The sequence below is a fragment of the Dipodomys merriami genome, unplaced genomic scaffold (genome assembly GCF_024711535.1).
Source record: "Dipodomys merriami isolate MVZ:Mamm:240054 unplaced genomic scaffold, mDipMer1.0.p SCAF_275, whole genome shotgun sequence".
NCBI lineage: Eukaryota > Metazoa > Chordata > Mammalia > Rodentia > Heteromyidae > Dipodomys > Dipodomys merriami.
In genome coordinates this window covers 213667-231923 of record NW_027204215.1, presented here as the reverse complement: position 1 = coordinate 231923, position 18257 = coordinate 213667, and the positions used below count along the sequence as shown (strand labels likewise).

At 50.6% G+C, this 18257-nt stretch overlaps 1 protein-coding gene across 2 annotated transcripts; it reads left to right on the top strand.

Moving 5' to 3' along the window:
- Nucleotides 1-208: 208 nt before the first annotated feature.
- Nucleotides 209-16762, top strand: LOC138837744 (nociceptin receptor). Of its 2 annotated transcripts, XM_070036686.1 has the most exons (4): nt 209-297; nt 733-996; nt 14383-14738; nt 14817-16762. In XM_070036686.1, the coding sequence occupies exons 2-4, from the start codon at nt 764-766 to the stop codon at nt 15338-15340; spliced, it is 1113 nt and encodes a 370-aa protein (XP_069892787.1). In that variant the 5' UTR covers nt 209-297; nt 733-763; the 3' UTR covers nt 15341-16762. The 2 variants fall into 2 exon arrangements, with proteins under 2 accessions (XP_069892787.1, XP_069892788.1); XM_070036687.1 differs by lacking the exons at nt 209-297; nt 733-996 and adding an exon at nt 2766-2860.
- Nucleotides 16763-18257: the final 1495 nt, after the last annotated feature.

Here is an 18257-nt window from a genome sequence, read left to right as displayed (position 1 = left end):
ATCTGGTACAGGGCCCAGGTGGCCCTGGGTGGGCTGGTCCTCTTCCTCACGGCCCCCTCCCCTTGCTTGCGCAGCCTGCCTCTCCAGAGCCGCAGCCTCCGTCCCCTCCCCCAGCTCCGGGCTGCGGCACCGACTGCTGCGTCTTGTCTGGGATCTGCGAGGAGCAGCCGTGCGCAGCCTGTGCGGACCCTGTGTGCAGAAGAGGGGTGGTAGCCGGCCCGTTTTGCTCCCGCCGACCTCATCTGTCTGCACGGGGCTTGGGGTCTCCGCAGTCCGGCTCTCAAGAAGGTTTTGGAGGTAAGGACTAGTAGGAGTTGGGCTGTGGCTGCTCAGTTGGGCAGGGAGGGGCAGAAGGACATTGTGCCCAGTACCTGTGCCCTGGGCATTTCTGGGCAAGGCTCAGTCTCATGTGTGGCTGAGTAGGAGGGTGGTTTGGGCATTTCTGTGTGCATGTCTGAGTGTCTCTGAGCCCCTGTGTGTAGATCCATGTTTGTGTGTGACTGTCTCCATGCTGAGGAGTTGTGTGGTGTCCTTGTGTGTGCCTGTGTGGGCCCCCCCCCCCCCGTGTGAGTGTGTCTGTGCCCGGCAGTGCTCTCACATGGGCTTCCGTGTGTCTCAGTGGACACACGGGCTCCTGTGGAGCTCCAGCGCCTGCGGGCTGCGCACCGGCAGCCCAGCCTCCCGCAGGCTGCAGCTGGCACTGTGGTCTCTCACCTCTGTGTCCTGTCCCAGGTGCTGAGCCGGTGGCTTCGCGGGTGGTGGAATGGAGTCCCTCTTCCCTGCCCCATTCTGGGACGTCCTCTACGACAGCCACCTTCAGGGTAACCTGTCCCTCCACACCGCCAACCACAGTGAGCTGCCCCCCAGCCTGCTGCTCAATGTCAGCCACAGTGCCTTCCTGCCCCTCGGCCTCAAGGTCACCATCGTGGGGCTCTACCTGGCCGTGTGCGTCGGGGGGCTGCTGGGGAACTGCCTCGTCATGTACGTCATCCTCAGGTAGGCCCTGTCATAGCCCTTGGGGGGAGCGCTTAGGCGAGAGGCCTTTCTGGGGGACCTGCAGGTGGGGATTCCTGCTTCCTTCACTAAATTCCATCTCCTTCTGTCCAGAGCCAAGCCGACTTGAGGCCCTGGGCACTCACGCCCTCCCTCCGCCCCGTCTGCCCCAGGCTAAGCGTCATCACCTAGAGCCTTGGTCTGAGCTAAACCCGGGCTCTGCGCCAGATTGTTTGTGTGAACGACCTCATAGGGACCAGAGCAGGAGATGGCTCTTCTCAGCCAGCAGGCAGGCAGGCACGGGGCTCGGTGCTAGAAAGGGCCCAAAGCCCCTTCTCTAGGGCTCCAGGGGTCTCTGCTCATGGTTCATGTCTGACCCAGCCCACCTTCTGCTCGTGCTCAGAGATGAAAAGGCTTGGGGCCAAAGAGAAGGCCACGATGCTGGGTAGCTAGGGTGGTAGGGACCGCGTAGGGCATTGTTTAAGGGCCTCATGGTGGGGGGCATGCGGGGCAGTGTGGGGTGGGCAGGGACCCTGCACATGGAGTGTGTCCTGGGCCAGTGTGAAATGAGTGATGGATCTGTGCGCTCAGGAGGGAATTGAAGGGGGCCGGGACAGTGGAAAAGGGCTTGAAGGCCAAACTGGGGGACAATAGGTTGCTGCGGGAGGTACTTGGGCAATAACGACACAGCCAGGGTTGGCTTTCTTTCCCTTCAAAAAAAAAAAATCGCTATTGTAGCCGGGAGCCATGGCTCCCGCCTGTCATCCTAGCTACTCAGGAAGCTGAGATCTGAGGATCACGGTTCAAAGCCACCCTGGGCAGGAAAGTCTGTGAGACTCTTATCTCCAATAAACCACCAGAAAACTGGAAGTGGCATTGTGGCTCAAGTGGTAGAGTGCTCGCCTTGAGCTGAAGAGCTGAGGGACAGCACCCAGGCCCAGAGTTCAGGCCCCACAACTGACAAAAACAAAACAAAACAAAAGTTGTTATTATAAAGGTGATGTACAAAGGGGTTATAGTTACCTAAGTCAGGTAGACTACATTTCTTTTTTTTTATTTTGTCAGTCAGAGGACTTGAACTCAGGGCCTGGGTGCTGTCCCATAGCTGTTTTGCTCATGAGTAGTACTCTACTGCTTTGAGCCATAACTCCACTTCTGGATTTCTGGTGATTCATTGGAGATAAGAATCTTATGGGCTTTCCTGCCTAGCCTGGCTTTGAACCGTGATTCTCAGATCTTAGTCTCTTGAGTAGCTAGGTTTATAAGTGTGAGCCACCGGTGCCTGGCTAAGAGAACATTTCTTTTTGGACAATATCATGCCTTTGTTCCCTCTCCCAATTTCTCCCTCCTATCCATACCCTATAGTTCTTTTTTTTTGGTCAGTTGTGGGCCTGAACTCTGGGTCTGGGCGCTGTCTCTCAGCTCTTCAGCTCAAGGCGAGCGCTCTACCACTTGAGCCACAGCACAACTTCCAGCTTTCTGTTTTTATGTGGTGCTGAGGAATTGAACCCAAGGCCTCATGCATGCGAGGTAAGCGCTCTACCACTGAGCCACCTTCCCAGCCCCCTGTAGTTCATACTCACAGTGTCTAATGAGTACCACTGCTGTGTTTGTCCCACTTTGTTAATTTCTGTGGTTTCTTTTGTTATTGTTAATGTTTTAGTTCTAGTCCTGGGCTTCAACTCAGAGTAGATGCTGTTCCTGAGACTCTTTTGCTCAAGACTGACGTCTGCCACTTGAGCCACAGCTCTACTGCTGGCTTGTCTCACAGACTTTCTTGCCTGGACTGGCTTTGGATTATGCTCCTCAGATCTCAGCCTCCTGAGGAGCTAGGATGACAGATGTGAGCCACTGGTGCCTGGCCAGGGTGAGGTTTCTGAATAATTTACAATGTTCTCTCTGATCCAGAAAGGGGTGACTCTGAAGGAGGTACCCATGGTCTTCTATGACCTTCCAGATTCCAATGGAGGTGTAGGGTTAGGAGTGTGTTAGTGGAGTCAGGACAGGGTCTGCTTCCCCACATTCTCCAAGGTTCCTGAGCAAACCCTCCCATACCTCAAAGTGAGAGAAATGGACCACATAGCCATGGGTTTGCATCGTGTAGGTGCATCTCTGTGTGTGTGTGTGTGTGTGTGTGTGTGTGTGTGTGTGTGTGTGTGCACATGCATGCGTGTGGTCAGATACGGGAGTGGGAAAAGCAGCTGGCCCTCCCAGCACTAACTTACAGGGAAGGATCCTAGAAAGGCCACTCCATGACCCTTTGTGGTTGGGTGATATGCAGCAACCTCCTTCCTGTTACCAGTTGCCGCGGACCGGGTTCTGTCGGGACAACGGAGGATACCTAGGGGAGGAACCTGGAATAGGACGGGGAGATGGCAAACAGACAACTCACACACATTAGGAGTGGATGCTGAGTGCTGAGTGCTGAGTGCGATTTAATGCAGAGGATAACAAACTTTTATAGCAAAAGTCTCCATAAGAAAGGGCAAAAGGTTACATAATCTTGCTGCAGGGCTTCATTCTTGGGTGGTCACCAACTGGTCGCCTGATAGGCACTTGTTTCCAGCTTTACCTCTATTTTTAAGAAATACAATGGGTTTCGATGATTGTCACCAATTAACCACTACTTTTTTCTATAGAGGCCTTAACTGTCCCATTAAGATCTTTCCTGTTCCTTCTTTAATAGTAAACACCAAGGAGACTTAGATTTAGCAAGTCTCTTAGTAAATGAGGATGTTCTTTCTCCTAAGTAGTTATCTCAGCAATTGCCATACATTCTTTCTGTTCTAGCCGCGCCTACAACTTTTTGTAAATTTCTTACAATTCCTTCTGCTGGAGTGACTTTGTGAAACCCCCAATACTTTTACTTATAACTTGTCTACTAGCCTCCATAAGAGGGGTTTCAGGGTAGCACTGAACTCTGGTGAGTTAGTCATTTTTAAGACACTCATCAGATATTGGAGTCGTCAACACTCTTAAGAAAGAGCTTTGAATAAGGGAACGTTGACAATGAGTAAGTACAATGAGCAGTAGAAACAGTAAAAGATTAATAGGCACTCTTATGAGGAAAAGATAGGCAGAAACACATCTTTTCCAGGGGTTTTGCCAGCCTTTTCCCAGGAGTAGGCCTCTTAGAAGCCCTATTCTCTAAGGTAGACTTCGGTGAAGTCCCAAAACTTGGAGATAGGTTTCTGTAAAGCCCCATTCTCTGAGGTAGACTTCGGTGAAGTCCCAAAACTCAGAGATAGGTCTCGAGGCCCCTATCATGGTCTGATAGATGGTTTCCCATGCTAAGCAGACTCTACTGGGGTCGGCGTGGCATTTGCCCCTTTTTTTTTTTTTTTTTTTTTTTTTTTTAAATTTTCACCAGTCCTGACTCCGTGTATCAATTTTATACCAGCTGTACTTGTAAGCTCCAATTTTAAGACATACTCATACCATTTGCGACATACTTAAACTTTCTGACATACTTAAACTTTCTGAGGTTTGTCTTAAAGACAATCCTTACTTTTCAAATTTCCCCAATTCTCTTTCCAAGGCTTTCTTTACTTCCTTCTTTCTTTACAATCTCTTGACCATCTTTGTAGCTGTAGTTTAAAACTGCCCAATTTTCCTTTGGCTTGCGGAACCTTTATCTTAGAACAGCCTTAAGGCACCACCATGATGCAGAAGCTTGCTAGATTTTAAGGCTAAGAGTATTACCTCTGTTGATAACACACTCAAGTTATTACCATATCAGAGTCAAACTAGGCTGTGACCCTAGAGTGGATTTTCAGTCACTATGCACTGAAGTGCCTAAGACAAGCAAGCCAGTGATATCCTTGTCCCCAATATCCACTGTGGGAATAGAGAGGATTTCTGGATATCACCCAAAAGAATGTCCCACAAGATCTTAGATTTAGCAGCTTTCAACCAGGAAGCAGATTCAGGTGATGGAATCAAGCAGGAGTTCCTCCAGGTGACTGTCAGGCCGCCGTTGAACTTTACCCATTAAGGTATGCAGCAACAGCAGCAGCAGCAGCAACCGCAACAGCCGGGTCTCTCAGTGGCTCCAAGGGACTGTCACACCTCATGCTGGGCTGTAAATTCCTACACAGACTGGTTAAGGATGCAAGTAATACATAGGCTTGGCAGGCCGTGACTTCGTTGGTTTCTAAGAACATTTAGGCAATAGCCCAGGACAATTTACCAAAATAACTTTTTTACTAACCAGATTTTTTTTTTTTTTAATAGACACAGAAGGCAGTTAACACTATTTTTTATGCCCTTATTAAAAATTATTTTATCTATTTCGCCTCATTTTTCCAAAACTGACTCTGGACTCTTGATCTTAAAATGGGGGTAGAAGGGCGAAGGTCAATCTTCTGTAACTTCTTCAAGCTGACTTTAGGGGCGTTGATCTTACCTAGCCAAGAACCTATAACCTTAGCCTATTTTACAAAGAGGCTATCAGGGTTAGATGTCATTAAGAACAATATTTAACTTTTGACAACTGCACAGACCTTTTCTCTGGCTACAGCAGTGTAGCTTGTTTAGCACTCTAGTTTGCAAAAAGCATCTTTTTAGATGGCTTAGGAATGTGATCTCTAATGATCCCAAATAATGCCTAAGACAGATATCAATAAAAACACTCAGGTTTACAAACTTTTTCCTGGGCAGATGAATTTCATGTAACTAGTGTCAGCTCAATTGGAGCTGCCAATTAGAGCTTTTTGGCACATAAAGGGGTTGAGATTTAAACTATCTCCCACATTTTATAACATTAGCTTTTCACTATCACAGAGGACTGGCAAGTTCTTGTCCCTTACAAGGTAGTCATGAACATTAGGCATGCTTCCAAACTATCTTCCTATGACCTCCCGGCTCTGACCAGTTTTGAAGGGCCACGCACAAATGACTCTAGGATCTGACATTTCTGCCATCCAAGCAGTGGCTTACTGCCTCTGGATGCTCCTCCATTGCTTTCGTCCCAGGAGTGTCTTCTCTACATTGGGATAAATGCCTCATGCCTCATTGGCATTTCCCTTTAGCTGGTCGTTGGACTTGAACTCGGGGCCTGAGCACTGTCCCTCAGCTCTACAGCTCAAGGCTAGCACTCTGCCACTTTGAGTCCCAGACTCGGGGCTTGAATGCTGTCCCCTAACTTTTCAGTCCAGGGCTAGTACTCTGCCACTGTGAGTCTCCAGCTTGGGGCTTGAGTACTGTCCCCTGACTCTTCAGTCCAGGGCTAGTACTCTGCTGGCTAAATAGAGGTGACAGCCTCTCAGGGACGTTTTTCTGCCCGGGCTGGCTTTGAACCAGTTTGCAGATCACTGAGTCTTATAAAAGGCCATTTTACTCCAATTAAAAGCAACAAGGTGGTCAACATAGAAGTAGCTTTTAAGCATGCACTTACCTGACACTTATTAAGAGTCAAAGTTACATCTGACAAACTGTAAGAATCCTCTGTGCTTTGCTTTGGGCTTGCTGGAAACTTAAAAAACCTATAAGAGCAAACTAGAATAGCAATCATTTTGATAATCCTATTTTTTTTTTTTTTTTTGCACATTGAGGCCAATGTCAAGAATGATTTTACATTTAAACTATATATCCAAAAATCCATTCCCTATTTTTTTAAACCTCTTATTAATCACCTTTAATATTTTGTACTTTAGTTTTCATTTGCATTTTGAAAAGATCCCTTGAAATCTTGAGGCCAAGTGTCACTCATTGTCTCTTGGCTGCTTGTTTTAAAACAGATACACATTAAAAATTTTAAACTCAAATGACAATTTTCCTTAATGCAAGAATTACAGTCACCTTTACTATACCACAAAGCTAGATTTAACATCTTTATAACTTTTAAAAACATCCTAATTGTAGAACATAATTGAAAGTAAGCCACATTATACAAATAACTTTTTGCCCTCTTTTTAAGGCCTTCCTAATTTTAATGTTAACACATCCAAGGGAAAGTTTTTCCAGTACTAATCAGATCATCACACCACTCATTTTAACCATCATGTTTTCAGTGTCTATCTGCAGGGAAAAGAGACAGAACAGCGATGGGCCACTTGGCCCCTCCTATGGAATGGCCACACACTCAATCTGACTCTTTAGGGTTAGATGAACTGCGTTTGTGCCAGCTTGCCTCACCATGGATGGACTCCTCCCAGGGCCTGTCCCACTGCATGACCAGCTGAACTGCACTTCTGCTTGTTCACCCTTCACCTCTAAAGATAGGTCTTCTGTTGGTTTCTAAGTTTTTCCCCCGTCTCTTCTCTTGGTTCTCAAATGAAATAATACAGTTTTAGACAGACAGAACTGGTAACATCTTTGACAGTGTTAAACTAACCTTTACATTTAAATTTCTAATATTTATCCCCAAATTTTAGCCAAGGGAATTAGACCCCAAACAGCCAATGCATTTTTGTTAAGCCAGATAACTTGATTACAGTATAAACAGTCTTATGCATTTTAAAATATTAGTTTTTAAAATACCAGATTTTCTAATTTGCAAGTTAAAGAACCTTTTAAAAAGCCATTTAAAACAATGTGAAGATTTTTTAAAATTTTTTGGTAATGTCCAAACCTCATAACCTTTTGAATTTTAAATTTAAACTCACCCAATTGTTACAGCATGCTGACAATTTTTTATCTTTGAACATGTTCACAGACACACACAAAACACACAGATCTTAAAGCGCGCAAAAATAAAAATCAGTTGTACGTACATTATTTAAAGTTTTTAAACAAAAATTTAAGACAGTAGTTCTTTTAAAATAGGTACCTTTGCTGGGCTTAATTTTCCCAGAGCTTGCTTGTTAGCAAGGCAATTCACTAATTAGTCTTTTGAATCTCTGTGCTGTTCTCATTCAGCAAACTGAATCCAGAGTCTGCTGAGTGAGCCTGTCACACTCACCCAAATCTTCCCTACCTCAGAAAACATAAAACGAACACACACACTAAACAAGACAAACAAGTGGCCACAAAGACAAAATTAGGTCCCAGTGAATGGGGTGACATCTCACCACTTACCAGGGGACTAGAACCCCCTCTACTTATTCTAGAGAATTTTTCTTTTTAGATTCTTCTGAGATTTTCAATTATACTCAAATTATACCCCCTCTCTTTTACCTCTTTGAAATGATTGAGCAGGAAGTTGAGAGGAGTAAGCTTACTTTGTCCTTGCCCCATCTCTGGGACAAGGAGTGTCCAAATTAATAAAACCGAGATAAGAAAGAAAAAGAAGTTAAAATTACACACACACACACACACACACACACACACACACACACTGCTGCATACGGGGGTTGGTAATGTACGCGCACTTGGTCACGCTTTCTCTGGGGAGGTGGGTGATCTGGTCCGGGCACTCCTGTAATTCTAAAAGGGTGGAAGGGGCAATTAAGTGGGAAATGCGCACTCTTCCTCTGGTCTACGGGATCAGTAAGCCCCTCATCCACCAGCCCCAGGGCTGTGTGCCTAAGATTCAAATTAGAGTTAACAGAAGACATATACGCACACTCAAGACAGACAGCAAGCGCGTCAGACTGCTGGTCAGACAGTCTGTCCAGAAGGGCTTCCAACCAGAGAGAATCGGCCAATCGGGGGGACTCGAACCCCCTCTACCCGATCTCGAGGACAGCCCCACCCAGGGGTCCAGGGGACGTCTCCCACTGGCCCCACTGGCAGTCTTATAGCGCGTCCGCCAAGACTCTCCGCCAGCCCCAAGACCACACCTGCAGGCTTTCACCATTCCTGAAATATGAAAATTGTATCAAATGATCTAACTGTTTCTTATTCTCTTGGGGAGGGGCTGGTTGCCCCTCTGTCCGTTTTTTGTTTCCTCTCGAAGGAGGAGTTCCGTCTTTATGGAACTTAGATTTACATTCACTTTTTCAATGGTTCCCTTTTTCCGTTTTTTGTTTCCTCTCGAAGGAGGAGTTCCGTCTTTATGGAACTTAGATTTACATTCACTTTTTCAATGGTTTCCTTTTTCCTGCGGGAACCAAGGATTAGTTTGTTCTCCCACTGCTGCTGTGGAGTATATGTTTTAAAATAGAGACAAACTATCCTTATTCTTAGAAGATGAACTCCCCATTACTTACTCGTTATCTTTCTCAGTCACAACTGAGGGGCCTGCAGCACCCCAACGAGCTTCTGACTACTATTCCAGGTGAAAAGAAAAGAGAGAGAGAGAGAGATAGATGCTTACCTCCCAAGGTTCCTTGACTGAAGAAACTGCTTCTTGCCCCGCTCTGAGCCCCACGTTGGGCGCCACCTGCCGCGGACCGGGTTCTGTCGGGACAACGGAGGATACCTAGGGGAGGAACCTGGAATAGGACGGGGAGATGGCAAACAGACAACTCACACACATTAGGAGTGGATGCTGAGTGCTGAGTGCTGAGTGCGATTTAATGCAGAGGATAACAAACTTTTATAGCAAAAGTCTCCATAAGAAAGGGCAAAAGGTTACATAATCTTGCTGCAGGGCTTCATTCTTGGGTGGTCACCAACTGGTCGCCTGATAGGCACTTGTTTCCAGCTTTACCTCTATTTTTAAGAAATACAATGGGTTTCGATGATTGTCACCAATTAACCACTACTTTTTTCTATAGAGGCCTTAACTGTCCCATTAAGATCTTTCCTGTTCCTTCTTTAATAGTAAACACCAAGGAGACTTAGATTTAGCAAGTCTCTTAGTAAATGAGGATGTTCTTTCTCCTAAGTAGTTATCTCAGCAATTGCCATACATTCTTTCTGTTCTAGCCGCGCCTACAACTTTTTGTAAATTTCTTACAATTCCTTCTGCTGGAGTGACTTTGTGAAACCCCCAATACTTTTACTTATAACTTGTCTACTAGCCTCCATAAGAGGGGTTTCAGGGTAGCACTGAACTCTGGTGAGTTAGTCATTTTTAAGACACTCATCAGATATTGGAGTCGTCAACACTCTTAAGAAAGAGCTTTGAATAAGGGAACGTTGACAATGAGTAAGTACAATGAGCAGTAGAAACAGTAAAAGATTAATAGGCACTCTTATGAGGAAAAGATAGGCAGAAACACATCTTTTCCAGGGGTTTTGCCAGCCTTTTCCCAGGAGTAGGCCTCTTAGAAGCCCTATTCTCTAAGGTAGACTTCGGTGAAGTCCCAAAACTTGGAGATAGGTTTCTGTAAAGCCCCATTCTCTGAGGTAGACTTCGGTGAAGTCCCAAAACTCAGAGATAGGTCTCGAGGCCCCTATCATGGTCTGATAGATGGTTTCCCATGCTAAGCAGACTCTACTGGGGTCGGCGTGGCAACCAGTATTTCCCTTCTGTGTCTCCCCTCTGCACGGGTCTCACCTACTTCCTGGAGTACAGCCTGCAAAAAAGCCAGAGGGGCCGTGTCAGGGCTGCTGGCTACGCTGGCCTGGAGACGGCCAGGCTCAGAGACATCTGATCCAACCCTGACTCTGCTTTTGACCATCTCCAAGGCCTTAAAAAGCTACTTAGATCTACTGAGCCTGTTTTTTTCCTTCATAAACTGAAGATAAAAATAGTGCTTTTGTGGGAAAGAATGGGAGGGGGAAACTTGGGGAAAGCAAAGGAAGGGGTGACATTGCCCAAAAAAGAAGTGTACTCATTACCTGACATACAAAATGGTAACCCTCTGTACAACACCTTAATAATAATAATAGAATTATATTAACAATAGTGCCTTTGTGAGTCTCAAATAAGATTAAAGACCACGTAGAGAACTTGGCACAGAGATCTACCATTATCATGGTCATTGTTACTTGGTATAGTTAAGGCCTCTTGGTGCTTAGTCTCCCTCCCTCCCTCCCTCCCTCCCTCCCTCCCTCCCTCCCTCCCTCCCCCCCTCTCCCTCCCCCCTCCCTCCCTCCCTCCCTCCCTCCCTCCCTCCCCCCTCTCTCCCTCCCCCCTCCCTCCCTCCCTCTCTCTCCCTCTCTCTTGCTCTCCCTCCCTCCCTCCCCCTCTCTCTCCCTCCCTCTCTTTCTCCTCCTTTCTCTTTCTCCCCCTCTCTCTTTCTCTCCCCCTCCCTCCCCCTCTCTCTACCTCCCTCCCTCCTTCCCTCTCTCTTTCTCCCCCCTCTCTCTCCCTCTCTCCCCCTCTCTCTTGCTCTTGACCTCTCTTTCTCCCCCCTCCCTCCCTCCCTTCCCCTCACCTCTCTCCCTCCCTCCCCCCTCTCTCCCTCCCCCTCTCTCCCTCCCCTTCTTTCTCCCTCCCTCCCCCTCTCTCTCCCTCCCCCTCTCTCTCCCTCTTTCCCTCCCTCCCCCTCTTTCTTTCTCCCCTCTCTCCCCCTCTCTCTTTCTCTCCCTCTTCCTTTCTCCCCCTCTCTCTTTCTCCCCCTCTCTCTTTCTCCCCCTCTCTCTTTCTCCCCCTCTCTCTTTCTCCCCCCTCTCTCCCCCTCTCTCTTTCTCCCCCTCTCTCTTTCTCCCCCTCTCTCTTTCTCCCCCTCTCTCCCTCTTTCTCCCTCCCCCTCTCTCTCCCTCCTTCCCTCCCTCCCCCTCTTTCTTTCTCCCTCTCCTCCCTCTTTCTCCCCCTCTTTCTCCCCCTCTCTCTTTCTCCCCCTCTCTCTTTCTCCCCCTCTCTCTCCCTCTCTCTTTCTCCCCCTCTCTCCCTCTCTCTTTCTCCCCCCTCTCTCCCTCTCTCTTTCTCCCCCCTCTCTTTCTCTCCCTCTCCCCCTCTCTCTTTCTCCCCCCTCTCCCCCTCTCTCTTTCTCCCCCTCTCTCTTTCTCCCCCTCTCTTTCTCCCCCCTCTCTCCCTCTCTCTTTCTCCCCCCCTCTCTTTCTCCCCCGCTCTCTCCCTCTCTCTTTCTCTCCCCCTCTCTCTTTCTCCCCCCTCTCTCTCCCTCTCTCTTTCTCCCCCCTCTCTTTCTCCCCCCTCTCTTTCTCTCCCTCTCTCTTTCTCTCCCTCTCTCTTTCTCCCCCTCTCTCTTTCTCCCCCTCTCTCTTTCTCCCCCTCTCTCCCTCTCTCTTTCTCTCCCTCTCTCTTTCTCCCCCTCTCTCTTTCTCCCCCCTCTCTCTCCCCCCTCTCTCCCTCTCTCCCTCTCTCTTCCTCCCCCTCTCTCTTTCTCCCCCTCTCTCCCCCTCTCTCTTCCTCCCCCTCTCCCTCCCTCCTTCCCTCTCTGCCTCTCTCTTTCTCCCCCCTCTCTCCCTCTCTCTTTCTCCCCCTCTCTCTTTCTCCCCCCTCTCTCCCTCTCTCTTTCTCTCCCCCTCTCTTTCTCCCCCTCTCTCTTTCTCCCCCCTCTCTCTCCCTCTCTCTTTCTCCCCCTCTCTTTCTCTCCCTCTCTCCCTCTCTCTTTCTCTCCCTCTCTCTTTCTCTCCCTCTCTCTTTCTCCCCCTCTCTCTTTCTCCCTCCTCTCTCCCTCTCTTTCTCCCCCCTCTCTCCCCCTCTCTCTTTTTCCCCCCTCTCTTTCTTCCCCTCTCTCTTTCTCCCCCTCTCTTTCTCCCCCCTCTCTCTCCCTCTCTCTTTCTCCCCCGCTCTCTCCCTCTCTCTTTCTCCCCCTCTCTCTTTCTCCCCCTCTCTCTCCCTCTCTCTTCCTCCCCCTCTCCCTCCCTCCTTCCCTCTCTGCCTCTCTCTTTCTCCCCCTCTCTCTTTTTCCCCCCTCTCTCTCCCTCTCTCTTTCTCCCCCTTTCTCTTTCTCCTCCCTCTCTCCCCCTCTCTTTCTCCCCCTCTTTCTCCCCCCTCTCTCCCTCTCTCTCCCCTCTCTCTTTCTCCCCCTCTCTCCCTCTCTCTTTCTCCCCCTCTCTCTTTCTCCCCCTCTCTTTCTCCCCCCCTCTCTTTCTCTCCCTCTCTCTTTCTCCCCCTCTCTCTTTCTCCCCTCTCTTTTTCTCCCCCTCTCTTTCTCCCCCCTCTCTCTCCCTCTCTCTTTCTCCCCCTCTCTCTTTCTCCCCTCTCTTTTTCTCCCCCTCTCTTTCTCCCCTCTCTCTCTCCCTCTCTCTTTCTCCCCCCTCTCTTTCTTCCCCTCTCTCTTTCTCCCCCTCTCTCTTTCTCCCCCCTCTCTCCCCCTCTCTCTTTCTCCCCCTCTCTCCCTCTCTCTTCCTCCCCCTCTCTCTTTCTCCCCCTCTCTCTCCCTCTCTCTTCCTCCCCCTTTCCCCCTCCTTCCCTCTCTGCCTCTCTCTTTCTCTCCCTCTCTCTCCCTCTCTCTTTCTCCCCCTCTCTCTTTCTCCCTCTCTCCCTCCTCCCCTCTCTCCCCCTCTCTCTCCCTCTCTCTCCCTCCCCCTCTCCCTCCCTCCTTCCCTCTCTCCCTCTCTCTTTCTCCCCCTCTCTCTCCCTCTCTCTCCCCTCTCTCTTTCTCCCTCTCTCCCTCTCTCCCTCTCTCCCTCCTCCTCTCTCTCCCCCCCTCTCTCCCTCTCTCCCCCTCTTTCTTTTTCTCCGCCTCTCTCTTTCTCTCTCCCTCCTTTTCCCTCTCTCTCCCTCTTTCACCCTCCCTGCTCTCAGGGAACTGAACCCCAGATGTAGGATAGTATCATCTCTACTGCTGCCACCCCAGAACCACCCCACTATCCACATAACCGCCATCGTCCCACTGGCACTATCTTCATCGCCATCATTATCATAACCACAGTCATCACTGTATCACCATTATACCCCCCTCCCCTACCACTACCGGAAGCAACAATTAACACCTCCTTATCAGTCTTACAATATTCCCAGCCTTTTTTCATGTGCTTAGATCCAACCATAGCCTATCACTACCTCTCCTATTCCCATCACCTTTCCTTTTTTATTTTGGTTGGTTGCAGGGTTTGAACTCTGGGCTCTCCAGCTCAAGGCGAGTGCTCTACTGCTTGAGCCACAGCGCCACTTCGATTTTCTGGTCGTTTATTGGAGATAAGAGTCTTACAGACTTTCCTGCCTGGGCTGGCTTTGAACTGCGATCCCCAGATCTCAGTCTCCTGAGTAGCTAGGATGACAGACGTGAGCCACCGTACCCAGCCCTATCACCTTTTCATTTCCATTGTTGGATACCAGTGTGCAGTAGGAAGACCGTTGGCGTGGTTTTAAAGACTTCAGGTCCTTAGAAACCTCCAACAGTTGAATCTGAGAAGGGTCTTGAGGGGGACCCAGAGGCAGGAGTTCCTCACCACATGCAGAGTCGCAGAGTCAGGAATGCAGGCTGGTGCCCCCCATCCTGGAGACTGGCGACTAGACTTGAGGGTGTGGGACCCGTTTGTGGTGTCAGAATCACTTGAGGAGCTTCGTGAGGCTTTCTTCCCCCAGGCTCTGCCCTCCGTGTCTGACTCAGCGGGGCTCAAACCTGCCGTCCAGCACGCCTCCGTGGCTGAGGCGCTGGGAGCGGCTGTCCGTCAGGCGGGGAAGATTCGACCCTCTTCTGCCCTTGGCTTCTTGGATTCGGCCCAGTGGCCAAGTGGAGCCTTTTCCTTCCCTGTTCTCTGTAGGCACACCAAGATGAAGACCGCGACCAACATTTATATCTTCAACCTGGCCCTGGCCGACACTCTGGTCTTGCTGACGCTGCCGTTCCAGGGCACAGACATCTTGCTGGGGTTCTGGCCGTTTGGAAACGCCCTGTGCAAGGCAGTCATCGCCATCGACTACTACAACATGTTCACCAGCATCTTCACGCTGACGGCCATGAGTGTGGACCGCTATGTGGCCATCTGCCACCCGATCCGTGCCCTTGACGTCCGGACCTCCAGCAAGGCCCAGGCTGTCAACGTGGCCATCTGGGCTCTGGCCTCTGTGGTTGGTGTTCCTGTCGCCATCATGGGCTCTGCACAGGTGGAGGATGAAGGTCGGTGGGCAGCCCCCCCTCCCTGACCGGGCTCCCTGGGTTGCCAGTGGCCCCTCTGACCCTGTTTCTCTCCCGCAGAGATCGAGTGTCTGGTGGAGATCCCTGAGCCCCAGGACTACTGGGGCCCTGTATTTGCTGTCTGCATCTTCCTCTTCTCCTTTATCATCCCTGTGCTGATCATCTCGGTCTGCTATAGCCTCATGATCCGGCGGCTTCACGGCGTCCGTCTGCTCTCGGGCTCACGGGAGAAGGACCGGAACCTGCGGCGCATCACGCGGCTGGTGCTGGTGGTGGTGGCTGCGTTTGTGGGTTGCTGGGCACCTGTGCAGGTCTTTGTGCTGGTCCAAGGCCTGGGAGTTCAGCCTGGAAGTGAGATTGCTGTGGCCATTCTGCCCTTCTGCACAGCCCTGGGTTATGTCAACAGCTGTCTCAACCCCATCCTCTATGCCTTCCTGGATGAGAATTTCAAGGCCTGCTTCCGCAAGTTCTGCTGTGCATCTGCCCTGCACCGGGAGATGCACGTGTCTGAGCGTGTGCGCAGCATTGCCAGGGATGTGGCCCTGGCCTGCAAGACCTCAGAGACAGTACCACGGCCGGCATGACTAGGCGTGGATCTGCCCATGGGGCCTGTCAGTCCACAGAGCCCATCCACGCCCAACACAGAACTCACACAGGTCACTGCTCTCTAGGCTGATGTCTGGCCCCTGAGAATCTGAAGCCTTGGGTGTTTTCCCTTTGGCCCAGGGACGCCCAGTCCCAGAGGAAGTCCTAAGAGCATCATGGATGTTCCAGTCAAATCTTTAGGGCCGCTCTGTGACCTGTCTGTGACCTGTCAGCCTCAGCTGCCCTTCTGGAGTGGGCCAGAGGTCACACAAGGACACTGCTTGGAAGTCGCCACGGCGCCCGTGGACACACCTGGTGAGCCACCTGGGGTCAGCTGAGCCCTGGCTCCGGGTGGGGTCTCACCCTGGGGTTTGACTGACAGTGTGGCCGTGTGTGTACTGTGTGCTGTCTGCCGCTTGCACGGCAGGACTCTGGCTGCCTTCGACCTCGCGGTGTCTCCGCAGGCCACTGGCTGAGCTTTGTGCACCCAGGCACAGCGGGAAGCATTTCTTTGGAGTGCAGCTGGCCCTGAACTCGGAGCCGCCTGGCACACTTGCCTGCTGAGTCTGGTGCAGCAGGTCACCCTGGGCTCTCAGGTGGGGGCCTTGCACCAGTCCTGGCTGGCGGCTTTCTGAAGTCCTCCTGCTGCATTCTGCAGCCTGTGGGTATGAACCTGTCCCGGCACTACTCCCCCGAGAGCAGGGTGCCCCGGGCACCTTCCCTCAGGAGGCCCACAGAGCTGGCCCTGGAGGCTTCCCAGTGAGCTCTTTTCCTCCTGAAGTGCCGTGTTGAAACTCGACCATGTGAACGACCGTGTTCTAGACCATATGGCAAAGCTCTGCTTCCGCCTTGATGCTCATAAAGCAGAGGTCGCGTGTGCTGTCAGGCAAGGTCAGAGGCCCATGGCCTCCTGGGGCTTTTCCACACAGATGCCTTTGCTTGAGATCAGAAGCAGCAGCTGTCACTGAAGGATTCTTGGAAGCCCAAGACTTTCAACAACTCTGTTTACAAGCTCAGTGTGTCTCTGAGCTTGCAGACAGTTTGGTTTTGCACTCAGAGCTAGTGTGAGGGGTGTGGCTTGGCAGATGACCCTTGGGTCATCTGGGTTTGGGGAACCTGGGAGGAATATGTGCCTCAGGAATCGTATCTGTGATCACCAGGAAAACCAGATGGCGTTGCAAGTCCTCTTCCTGATGACAACTGACTGAACTACCTGTAACAGCCAAGAGACACTGTTCTTTCACTGAGACCGTGATCGGGTAGCCTGCCTGGCTGCAAGGTTCATTCCTTGGGAGCCACGGCTCTCTCCATGACACCGTGGTGGGAGTTGCCTGGTTATAGTATGTTTCTTGTCAAGATTGAAAACCTTGTAAATGTGTACATCTTCATATATTTATGCATGCAATAAATGTCATTCTCTATGCATGTAGCCAACCTGAACTTGTCTGTGGAGTAATGAAGGGGGCCATGGTTAGCATCTGCTCACTGACTGGGTGCTGTCCTTAGAACAGGCGTCTCTGACTCTAGTCACGTAAAGACTGGATGTTGGAGTGATCTCTCCGGGGTTGGCACCTGGCAGGTTGGGCCGTGGGCCCAGGTGGATGAGATTTTCTGCTTGTCTTGCCCTTGGTAGCAGCTCTTACAGGAGGCTCTGATTTGGGAGGGGAACTAGTTCCTGGTGTTACAGGTGGATGAGATTTTCTGCTTGTTTTGCCCTTGGTAGCAGCTCTTACAGGAGGCTCTGATTTGGGAGGGGAACTAGTTCCTGGTGTTGCAGAAGCCTCCCTTCCTGCACAAAGTCACCAAAAATCTGAGCATCCTTTCTCCTGCCCTCTGGGGGCAATGGCAGATATCCCTTCTCCTAGACTGCAGAGTTTTCAGTATAATTTTATTTTTGCCAGTCCTGGAGCTTGAACTCAGGGCCTGGCGGGCTGTCCTTGAGCTTTTGTGTTCATGGCTAGTGCCCTATCACTTTGAGCCACAGCTCCACTTTGGAGCATCATGGACTTTCCTAGCTTTGAGCCATGGTCCTCAGATCTCAGCCTCCTGAGTAGCTAGGATTACAGGTGTGAGCCACAGCACCTGGTTGTAAATAGTACTGTTCAAACAAAAATTCGGTATCAAGGGAGTTTGTCAGAGCGGGCCCCACTGTAGCAGCTACCGTGCTCTTGGGAGCCAGATAGTGTGGTCCTGGTTAGGAGGGCTCATGTGAGTGGTTTAAATGGCCAGCCCCCATGGATGTCTGCAGGAGGAGGTGAGCAAGGCAATGGAACCCTGCAGGTGAGCCTCCCCAGTGCTCCAAGACTACCCTCCCCTCCGAGTGCTCTCTGCCTCCCCGGTTGGCTCCCCTCTATATGGCTCTGCTCCTATCATCTTCTGGGCTTGGTCAAGTCCAGCTTCTCAGGGGCTTGTTTTCCTCCTTTTTGTAAAGGGAACCACAGAACTTCACAGGGTTATGGGGTAGGTAGTAGCGGGCAGGAAGAAGTCAGGGCCCCAAGGCCTCAGAAGTCTGAATTCACTGGCTGTTTGGACTTTGCCCACTAGAGGGTGCTGTGGACCTAGGGTAGGCCCAGCACAGGGCCTAGAGAGGTGGCCATGCAGGGGCCATGTCAGGGCCTCTGGGCTACTTGGTTGAGTAGTCCCGCCCTTGGGAATCAGGAGAACAAGCCAGGGAAACAGATCCTGGTGATAACTGCCTCTTACTCCGCTCCAGTCTTGCTGGCTCCTGGTTGTGCCTGCTGCTTGGTCCGTGCAGTGTCCCCGGAGGTGCTGCAGAGGGAGGGAGGGAGGTTGCTCCCATTGCTGGGTCCAGGATGAGGGCAGCAAGGGTCTGGGTGTACAGAGGAAGCTGGGTTGGCACCTACGGTGTGAAGATATCCTGGTGGGACCAGAGAGCAAGGTGGGCAGGAGGGGGCC